The sequence below is a fragment of the Rhinatrema bivittatum genome, chromosome 7 (assembly GCF_901001135.1).
Source record: "Rhinatrema bivittatum chromosome 7, aRhiBiv1.1, whole genome shotgun sequence".
In the NCBI taxonomy this organism is placed as follows: Eukaryota; Metazoa; Chordata; class Amphibia; order Gymnophiona; family Rhinatrematidae; genus Rhinatrema; species Rhinatrema bivittatum.
The window spans coordinates 106,391,231-106,402,491 of NC_042621.1; the positions used below are offsets into that span (position 1 = coordinate 106,391,231).

Below are 11,261 nucleotides of genomic sequence, written 5' to 3' on the forward strand. Positions count from 1 at the left end.
GGCCCTCTTTACATCTTTTTTTTTTTTTTCTTTCTAAAACAGCACTGCTTACCCAGACATCTTTAAAGATATCTGGATAAAGAGCAAGTTATCAAGCTACACAAGGCCGGATAACGTAAAAATCTAAATAGCTACATTCAAACATGGCTGGTTAGGTTTTTAAGTTATCTGGCTACATGTAGCTGAATAACTTCAAGCAAGTATATTTAATGGGACATTTATCCTGCTGAATATTTGGGACAAGTTATCTGACTAACTTTAGCCAGATAAATGTCCACTGACCAGCTTACTGAGTTTAAACCCCCCAATAAGCCTAGATCACAAACAGACTCGCAGGCCCACAAGGAACATCAGGTAGCACGGGACAGTAGGTGGATTGTAGTCTCCGGTGACAGCATCCGATTTTTAGAGGAAATGCTGAAGTGACATCAAGGGGATGAGCGGGACCATCAACATCCAGGCAGGATTACTTGACAGGGTCCAGGAGGAAGTTGGTCAAATTCTTTCTTATAAAATACTAAAGGTTCAGATCACAAACAGACTCGCAGGCCCTCGGAGAACATCAGGTAATCTGCAATCCCAAGTGATGATTCGGGTACTGGGTGGGTGGGAGGACGTTGGAGGCAGGATAGAGGGGTGTGGGGAGCCAGTAATGTTTTTAGTATGTACCAGGAAGGGACGGGAAGGACCGGAAGCCTGGCACCAAAAATTGTTTTTTGGTTTTGTTTTTTTTTATTATTATCTAGAGAGGATTGAGAGGGGTCCTGGCCAGCTGGGAGCTTTGATTTTTCTGGTGGTGGAGTGGGAATAGGCTGGGAGGCCCGCGGTGAAGTTTTATTTTCTCTTACAGGATCACTAATTAAGTGGCAGGTTATCCAGTCACAGAAAACCGGATAACTTTAGATCTGCTTTGACACAAGTTCAAAGTTATCAGGCTAACCTAGCCTGATACAAATAAAATTCAGCCAAGTTAGCCAGATAACTTTAGCATATCCCGGAACACATCTTTTTTTGTCCGGCTAAATTCTAGCTGGGATCGTATGATAGGGTCCATGAAACCAGGAGGCATAGTTCTTGCCTTAATATTGGTATTATATAGTAGAAAGCAGTAATGATGCACTTATAAGAGAAAAAGTGATGGTTTGAGGACTCCACTGTTTGCTAATTTCTTGGAGAAATGATAGGCAGTTAAGGTCATAATGTACCAATTGTCCCACACGGCATAAACCATTAGATTCCCCCAAATGAAATGCAGAGGTATTCAGTGCAACTGGATAGTCCACATTACCTACAGATGATGAGATTGTAGTTTTGCGACCCATATTCTTACACCTCCATTTCTATGCATTCCTCAGTGCCGGTAATTGAGAAGGCACTCGCATAGGTAAAGGGAATTTAAGTTAATGGGTCTAAAAGAGTAAACCACCTCCTTCAACAACTTATTAACAGCAAATGTGTTTCTTTGAAAGACCTATTCTTGTATATAGCTTAACAGGCAAACAACATTACATGCTCTTAGATTGGGCAGAGCTAATCCCCTCCCTTTCCCTGTCATATGACGGAGTGGCAGAACTAACCCAAGCTCTTTTATTCCCACAAAGAAAAGAATATATCAATAATCTAAAATATACAATATCCTTTCTCTCCAACCAGAGGGGAATCTTTTGCAAACGATAGAGAATTTTAGGCAAAATAATCATTTTAACCAATGAATTACACCCCAGAGGCACAAGGGGAAGAGCTTGCCTTCTCTGAAGCAATGGTGGCAATCTCCTCCAATACTGCAGTAACATTCATGAAATATAATTCAGTTATAGTGCGGGCTCATCTAATGCCCAAGTTACTTAATATATTGATTGCCCATTTCAATGGGAATCAACCCGGCCAACAAACTCTTAGAGATATATCTGGTGGGAAAGCCTCTGATTTGCCACAATTAATTTTAAATCCTGAAAAAAAAAAACCCCCCAAAAACAGTGATGATCTCCAAGATCTGGTTTAAACATGCAATCAGATTTCCCACGAACAAGAGCATGTCAACTGCAAAAAGGTTTCATTTAATAGATTGGTTCCCCAGTTGGATTCCCTTATAACTGTCTAGATTTCTCTGTTTTATTGCTAAGGGTGCCAGAGTAAGGAGTTCAATGGGCAACCTTGGTGTATGCCTCTTTGTAACAAAACCTTTTGTGATAACATTCCGTCAACCACAAGTTGTGCAACAGGATTATGATATAATAATTGAATCCAAGAGACAAAATTAGCCCCAGAGTTGTATTTTCTCAAAACCCAGAAAAGGTATTTGCAGTCATCTCTGTCGAATGCATTTTCTGCAGCTAGGCTTACTCACATGCCCGATCAGGATTGCATAGCTACTAATGCTTTCAAAATACTGCAGTTTGAAAGTCTGCCTCAATGAAACCTTTGAGCCCACATTTTCAAAGCCCAGCACGCACAAAAAACCGGGTGGGTTACACGTGTGGCCGTGCCGTGCGCGCGCCGAGCACATTTTTTAAAAACGGCCTGGCCATGTGCGTATCTCCCGATTATGTCTAGAAGTGCCAGGCTTGCTGAAAAGGGTGGGCCGGGGGACGGGGTCTGGGCAGGGTGGCGGGCTGACCGGGACAGCGGCCATTAGGCCTTGTCCCGGGGAAGCGCGCCCCAGCAGCCAGCACACGGAACTTGCTGCTGCTTGAAGGAGCAGGTGAGTTCTTTTAAAAAAAATTTAGAGGAGTTAGGATGGCTTTAGGGGTCGGGGAGGAGAGGGGAAAAGGGAGGAATGCCAGATAGGGAGATAGGAAGCGGTTCTGGGAGGGAACGATAAGACCACTACAGGTATTACAGAACACAGCTGCAAGAATTTTAACCGGTAAAATTAAAAGAGACCATATCACCAAAACCCTGATTGAACTACACTGGCTACCCATTGAACAAAGAATTCAATACAAGACTCTTTGCACCATACATAAATTAATACACGACGAAAAGGCAAAATGGCTGAACACAGCCCTTCATGTACACGTCCCTAATAGAAACTTGAGGTCAGCAAACAAAGCCCTACAACTATTCCCTCAGTAAAAACAGCCAGACTAACGCAGGTAAGGAATAGGGCCCTATCCCTGGCAGGACCTATAATATGGAACACCAGGCCTTTAGAAATCAGAACACAAAGAGACATCAAAGCATTCAAAAAAAGTTTAAAAACATGGCTATTTATAAAGCATATACCTCAAAGGGAATGAAGAGTAGAATCCAGGGAATTGTATGATGCCGTCCGAAGAACTCCCACACACACACATCAGCTTACTCGAATGGTGTGTGTGTGTGTATATTTTATTTTACTTTACCTCTATTAGATTGCAACAACAGAGGACCAGACTTAAGTGTTAATTTATCTTATAGCTGATATACTTAAAGTAGACATGACTTATCACAACCACTGAATACTATTTAATATGAAACTGTTACAGTATTTGATGGCACCTGTTTAGTTAATATAACTCAACACATTTAAGTTTGAAATTATGTGCCTTATTGTGAACCGTTGTGACGGCAACTAGCTTAACGACGGTATAGAAAAGATGTTAAATAAATAATTAAAAATAACTGGGAAAGGCCTACTCGCGTCACCACGCATTTTAAAATCCCCCCCCCCCCACACGCGCGAGAGACGCCACCCGCGCCGATATTAAAAACGGTACACGCATGTGCGTGTGGGAGTCGTATTTTATAACATGCGCGCGTCGCTGCGTGCACGTTATAAAATTGCTGCGTCCGTGTGCGCGTGCCGGGAACCGCGCGTGCATGGACGCATGTGCGCTTCTTTGAAAATCTGCCAGTATTTGATCAGAAGCTACCAGGGTTTGCGTAACATTATTCACCCTGGTGGACAATATAGAGGCCAAGATATTTGTGTCCTGTTTGAGTAATGATATAGGCTTGTACGATTCTGGATAATCTCCTTCCTTGCCAGCTTAGGAAGTAAAATAATTGTGGATAAGTTATGACTTAGGACCCAGAAGACTTGGCTTCCTGAAACATTTCACGTAGGAGATGAGTTATTACATCCCCTAGCATTTTGTAAAACTCCAGCCTGAATCTGTCCGGACCGGGTATTTTAGATGGATGTAACTTGGCAATAACTTTCTTAATTTACAGCTCTTGAATTGGAGCCTTAAGCATTGATTTCTATAACTCATTCAAATCTGGAATCATATCAGTGAAAAAAATGTCCTGAGCCTCAGGATCCTGAGGCTGTTCCTGACACAAATCTCTGTAAAACTGAAAGAATGCATCCAAACAGAGTTTGTAAAGACACAGTATTTACCTCCAAATTTCAGTTGGGTAATCAGATTTCGTTATTTAATATTTTTTTTTACCAAATTAGCTAAGAGTTTACCACTCGTACTTCCCCATTGATATAATTTATACTTTAGAAATTGTATATTCTGTTTGGTTTTGATCTGTAACAAAACGTTGAGTTCTTCTCTGTCTTCCGCATATCTGATGTTACATGAAACTGATGGAGTCTTTTTAAATTTACACGTTTTTTTTGACAAGTCCAATATTTTGCCATGGAATTGTCTATATTGTGACAGCCTGTGCCCAGGGATGTAGCTATTTTATAACAAAGGAACGTGTATGCGTGCATATTATCAAATAGCCTGGCCATGTGCACTTGTGCGCCCAAAAGCCACTTCTACCGTGAAAGTGGTGAAATTTTAAAAGGGAAGCGCACTGATGGCATTTGCCAGTTTTACCAGTTTGTTCCCAGTTCGCCCAGTTAACAGGTAAGTCCTCCAAACTGGTACCCCTCCCCCCCCCCCAGGTACCCCAGACCCTTTAAACCTCTCCGAAATGGTTTGGGTTTGGGGGTTTTTTGGGACTTACATGCCATCCATAGCAGAAGAAAAGTTACGTTGCAGGGGGCCTTGATGTGCGCCAGATCGCGTAAGTATTTACGTACAAATTTCTGGTTAAAGTCCCTAAACGCCCATGTACAGCCCGGACCAAGGCCACGCCCTGCCCCTTTTTTTTTTTTAAGTTCTGAAATGTGCGTGCAGCAGCGTTTACGTGCCTATCCGAGCAGCTTTTAAAATCCGCTCAGCGCACGCCAGCCCAGCATATTTGCACATCCCCTAATTTCGGCACGCATCGGGCTCTTAAAATTCACCTTTTAATTCTTTACAAGGAAACCCTACATTTTCTTGAATTTTTTTTTTTTTCTGGATGTTTTTGCCAGCAAATTCTGAGATTGTCTGTCACGTTAAAATCTCCCCCCAGTATCACTTTATAACCATCCCAAACAGAAAGTTTAGAAACTGTTGTCAGTAAAAAAAAAAAAAAAAATGTGTGGAATAACTATTCGGGGCATATATATTTACGAAGGCAAACTTTTGCCCATAAAGAATCCCCATCACCAATACGTATCTACCATTAACATCAGAAAACATCTGTTCCATTTCAAAAGGAAGACTTTTATGAATCAGGATGGTTACAGCTCTCTGGTGCGACACAAAGAGGGGAAAATAGCATTGACCTACCCATTCTCTTTTTAAATTTTTGGTGCTCTTGGTCGCTTAAAGGAGTCTTTTGTAGGAAGACAACATCTGTTTTACCCTTATGTAATGATGTTAGATGTTTCTTCCTGTTAATTGGGGAATGCAGCCCATCAGTCTTAACTGAGGTCATGACAAGATCAGCCATCAGGGCCGGTGCAAGGGGTATTAGGTGCCCCAGGCGAAACTTAGAGCCTGCCCCTGGGGATGAGGGGAGAGGAGGGACTCTCCCCCCCCCCTCCCCAGTGATTTCTGGGGGGAGGAGGGGACTCCCCTCCAGTGCCTTTGGGCAACAAAATTATAAATACAGCCCTGCTCCTGTGACCACTCATGCTTTACTCACACAAATTGCTAGTACTACATCTACCCCCTCTTTCCTTCCCTCCCCCCAAAAACCACACACACAACTACTCCTCCTGACCCTCGCAGTACCACTGAGAGCACAAACTGCCCTCAGAGCTCCCACCTCTCTCAGCCATTGCCTTACATCTTGCGCAGTTAAAGCTAAGTGCAGGCTCTCTTTTCTTCCAGACATTTTAAGTCCTTATATTTCTCTACCCAGTTATAAAATATTTGAAATTTTGGAAACAGAGAAGCTGCATCGTCAAACTAACACCACAGACTTCATCTGTTTCTCCCAGTGAGTCAAACCATTACATTATTTTTTTTTTTAGTTTGGTTCAAATTTGGGTTCAACTGAAACAGAAATTGTTCCAGCTTGCTTCCAGGTCAGGCCCATAAAGATTCAGTCACTGGTTTAGTGCACACAAGAATCAACCAGTTCGGTTAACAGTTCTCATGAGGAAATGTAAATATGAAGACACCTTTTTAGGATCTCACTGTCGGGCCTATTCAGTATGGTGTGCTCGGCCGAGCGCACCTTTAGCCCAGGTTTGGCCGCGCGTTTTTGATGAGCTATTTTTACCCCTTATATAGTAAGGGGTAATAGCGCGTCGAAAACGTGCGGCCAACCCCTCCCCGAAACTAATAGTGCCCACAACGTGCAAATGCATGTTGATGGGCCTATTAGTCATTCCCGCACGATACAGAAAGTTTTACTTTCAGAAATTAACGCCTGCCCAAAGGCAGAAGTTAATTTCGGCCGGTACCCGGGAAAGTGTACAGAAAAACAGAAAAAACTGCTTTTCTGTACACCCTCCGACTTAATATCATAGCAATATTAAGTCGGAGGCCCAAAAAATAAAATTAAATTAAAATTCTGCCCGAGGGTTGGAAGACGGACGCTCAATTTTGCCAGCATCCGTTTTCTGAATCTGTGGCTGTCAGTGGGTTCGAGAACTGATGCCGGTAAAATTGAGTGTCTGTTGTCAAACCCCCGCTGACAGCCGCTTCTGTCAAAAAGGAGATGCTAGGGACGCGCTAGTGTCCCTAGCGCCTCCTTTTACCGTGGGCCCTAATTTGCATATCTTTATTTACTGAATCGCGCACCCAGGAGAGTGGCCTGGGAGCGCATCGGGAGAGTGGGCACTCGCCGGCTCTCCCACACGTCTTACTGTATCGGCCCGAGTGTCGCATACATCGTCTCTTTCTCGATCACACACCACTGCCCCAAATGCCGCTTGTCATTCCTCTCAGATCTGCCTCAGTCTCAGTGAAATAGCAGCTCTCAATGGTATTCTCTCCCCCGAACCCCACTATCCTATCTAGAAGAGAACTCTGCTAAAAGGGTGAAACCTCATTCCCCCCTCTTCCCATACACGGGCCGATACAGTAAAAAACACGGGAGAGCGGGTGAGCGCCCACTTTCCTGTGCGCACGATACAGTAAGTTAATGTATTTAAATTAGGCCCGGCGGTAAAAAGAGGCGCTAGGGACACTAGCGCGTCCCTAGCGCCTCCTTTTTGACAGGAGCGGCGGCTGTCAGCAGGTTTGACAGCCGACGCTCAATTTTGCCGGCTTCGGTTCTCGAGCCCGCTGACAGCCACGGGCTCGGAAACTGGATGCCAGCAAAATTGAGCGTCCGGTTTTCGGCCCGACAGCCGTGGGCCGAATTCAAAATTTATTTTTTTTTTTTTCTTTTTTACTCTTCGGGACCTCCGACTTAATATCGCTATGATATTAAGTCGGAGGGTGCACAGAAAAGCAGAGTTTACTGCTTTTCTGTGCACTTTCCCGGTGCTGGAAGAAATTAGCGCTGACCTTTGGGTCGGCGCTAATTTCTGAAAGTAAAATGTGCGGCTTGGCTGCACATTTTACTTACTGAATCGCGCGCACATACCTAATAGGGCCCTCAACATGCATTTGCATGTTGAGGGCCCTATTAGGTTCGGGGGGGTTGGATGCGCGTGTTGGACGCACTATTACCCCTAACTGAATAAGGGGTTAAGCTAGTGCGTCCAAAACGCGCGTCCAAATGCCGGCTAACAGTGCGCTCCGTCACTGTACTGTATCAGCCTGTATGTCAGCAGCAACTTAGAGGCCAATGCAATAAATGTGCGTAGAAAGCGGGCGCTGAACAGTCAGCGCCCGCTTTCTTAACGCGCCCCAGGTGTTGCCAAGGGGGGGGGGCACCATGCAATATTTAAATTAGGGGGCCGCGTTAGCAAGGAGGCGTTAGGGTCGCTAGCAGCTCCTTGCTAACGAGAACCCGCTAGGTTTTCCTGACTCGGCCGTCTGCCGGTTGTTTCTTTAAGTTACCTTTTCTTATTTTTTTTTCTGGAAGATGCAGTGGAAATGCAATTCCTTCCGTGGGTTTTCCTTGCAATAAAAGCAGGTTTCAGAGTCCCGCAGAGGGGAGAGGAAAAGATGCCTCTTCCCCGAGCCCGTGGAAGGCGATCCGGCCCTCGGAGCAGCTCCCAACCCCAGAGCCCGTGAGACCACGCGGGCCCCGAGCTGAAATACTGCGTTCTCAGCGGCCAAATTGCAAGAAGTAGTAACGTTCGTGTTGGTGCTTTGGCAATACCCACTGCAGCAACAAAACCAAGGCAATCAATAGCTGGAAAAATAAAGGAATTTATTATTTATCACGCAAAGGGGGGAGGGGACTTCCAAAGAGGTCGGGGAGAGACTCATCAGTTCTTGTTTTAAAGTAAAGACGCCATGAAATTTGACAGAAAGTCATGCCGGGGTATTGCTAATGATCTTTTAGGCTGTATAATCAGAAAGAGCAGTAAAAGGGAATGGGCTGACTGTTTTTTAAACTTTGCATTCAGAAGCAGCCCGAGGGGTCATGCATGAGCCCCCCCCCCCCCAGCTTGTTTCTGGTTTCTTTAAGTTTTTCCTTCTACTTAATATTGCAACAATTTTAAGTAGAAATGCACCCAGCTATTAATGCTTGTTCCAGGCAGGCGTTAATAGCTGATTGCTACATGTATGTCGGAGACACACATTTCTTTTTTGCATTGGAGTGAATACCTAATAGCCTCATTCACATGCATTTGCATGTGATGAGCGCGATTTGATTCACTCCACGTTGAATAGGCGCTAATCCCCTTATTGCAATAGGGGACTGATTAGCGCCTATTCAACCCGTGTCTGACTGCGGGTTATTCAGGTGAGCGCCCTTTATTGCATCGGCCCCTTAGTCTTTATGGCTGAGCCCTGTGGCATGGGGGAGGCACTCTGCAGTCTACACCAGTCTGCTGCAGTGGTGTGCACCTTAAAGAGGAAGCTGGCCTCCAATCCAGCCCCTGCTTGATGCTTCTAAACCCTGGAAGACAAAGCACAGAAGCCTACCTGGCAGATATTAGTTTTGTGTGCTCATCCAGAATCACTCTAGTTCTGGAGCTGGATAGGACATATCAGGTTTTGGGGGGGTTTTTTTGTTTATCAAACCCTTATTTTCATCCGGTAACCTGAATTTTTGTTTTTTGGGAGGTCTGTTCTGGTTCCGGTTCAACAGAGATTTTCAAATAATAGTTGAGAAAAAAAAAAAAAGTTTGGTCTGGTTTTTGGTTCAGGTTTGGTTTGACTCCTTGCCTAGTCCCTCAAGATTCCCTCTATTGCAAGGGGTGCTAGCCAGCTTCCCCATCTGCCCCATGTCTCCCCAGCTTCTTCTTCTGCCTTCATCTGTCTACACTCACCTCCACTGCCATTCGTCTGCAGTCCCCCCTCACTAACCCAAGCTCTTCACTTCCATGCGTCTGTAATCCTCCTCACTAAACCCTGTTCTCTTTCACCAAGCCATAAAGGCTGCTGTCATTTTGGGGGCTAGAAAGTGAGTTTCTTGAGAGTTGCTGCGTGTTTCCTAAATAAAGAGTTTACAAAAAAAGCACCTTCCATGTTGAGCATAGAATTCCCCTTCAAACACAGCAACCTGCAGTACATTTGAACACCCACAGCCCAGAAATCATTATTTTGAATCTTGTCCCACTGCAATAATGGGCTCTTTCAACCATGCTGCACGTTCTCTGTTCAATACTTTGTCTATTGTTTAATGTACTCCCTTTACCTTTACCATGTTTAATGTAACGCCTTACCGGCGACAGTTCTGTTATATGGAAACCGACTTGATTTGATATGTATATCGAGAATGTCGGTATATAAAAACCCTAAATAAATAAATAAATAAATAAATAAAATGTCCTAAGGCAGAGTGTGCAGCGTAACCTGATTACATGAAATGACAAGCTTACGATAAACTAAGTAAGTTACTGGATATATAAACCAACTTGTTTATTTCTTTTAGCTGTGGCGGACAAGCTCATGGGGATCCTAAACAAGGAAATGGAAGAACACTCTTAAGTGCCTCAAGAAATTTACTTCCAGAAAAATACCAGCTGTTCCCCTAAGATTCCAGTGCCATCTGCCCTTCAGTCCTGCCTTACACAAATCTGGGTCGCCATGCAGCAAACTGTGAATCTTTCATCCAGACTCTTCTTTGGGCTGAAACTGCTCCAAACCACTGATTCTTTAAAAAAAAAAAAAGGAATTCCTTGGAAAAGGAACGGATGTGCTTCCACGTGGCAGAATAGAGTTTCCCTTGCTGAAAACATCACACAGTTGCAGTGTACAGCATTCGTGTTCAGCACTACAGATTCTTCAGAATGAAAAACTATAAGGCATTAAGGACGTGATTTCTAAACTGGGTCAAACAAAAGTTCCAGCATGCCTTGCATCCTGTGTCCAACAGTGGTAAGCAGCTAGTGCTCAGAAGAAAAAGGAACAGGTCCCCCCCCCCCTCTTGATATCCAGAATCAGAGATGGTAAACTTTTTTTGAATCCTGATGCCATGAAATGTCAATGGATGCCACTGTCCGTTGGATGTCATTCATTTTTAATTGAAAGTTGTTCCTTTTGAGTGCCAGTAGACTTGACAATGAGTACAAAAACTTTGTGGTTTCTTTGGTTTATTTATAAACGCTTATATTCCACATATATTAAACATATTTGTGCTACGTGGATTACATAAAATACATAAAACATATATAAAACATCTATGCTGCAGCAGCCCACCGGAAGGGGGGGAGTGGCAATTTTGATTCATAAATCCACAAATTTTCAAATTATTAACACTATCCCTGATCCTGAAGGTCCTTATATTATTTTAAAAGGCGTATGGAACAACAAATACCCCACTTATTTTGGGATACCGGGAAGGCAGTGCTTCAGGGTGAAATCCTTGCTTATGTGCACTTCCGTAATAAACAATTAAACAAGGATATATTACATTTGGAAGCACTGTTACACCGAGCGAAGGTGTCTCTAAGACAGCACAACTAACCTACCAATAGAACACAGTTGTAC

At 43.9% G+C, this 11,261-nt stretch overlaps 1 protein-coding gene across 3 annotated transcripts in view; it reads left to right on the plus strand.

Annotated features, from left to right (window-relative positions):
* Nucleotides 1–10,481, plus strand: part of MLKL (mixed lineage kinase domain like pseudokinase) — a 108,224-nt gene extending 97,743 nt beyond the window's left edge. For all 3 annotated transcript variants that reach the window (XM_029608883.1, XM_029608882.1, XM_029608881.1), the window contains one exon: nucleotides 10,204–10,481. In XM_029608883.1, the coding sequence (XP_029464743.1) occupies nucleotides 10,204–10,259 (56 nt within the window). In that variant the 3' untranslated portion in view covers nucleotides 10,260–10,481. The remainder of the gene's footprint in view (nucleotides 1–10,203) is intronic.
* Nucleotides 10,482–11,261: the final 780 nt, after the last annotated feature.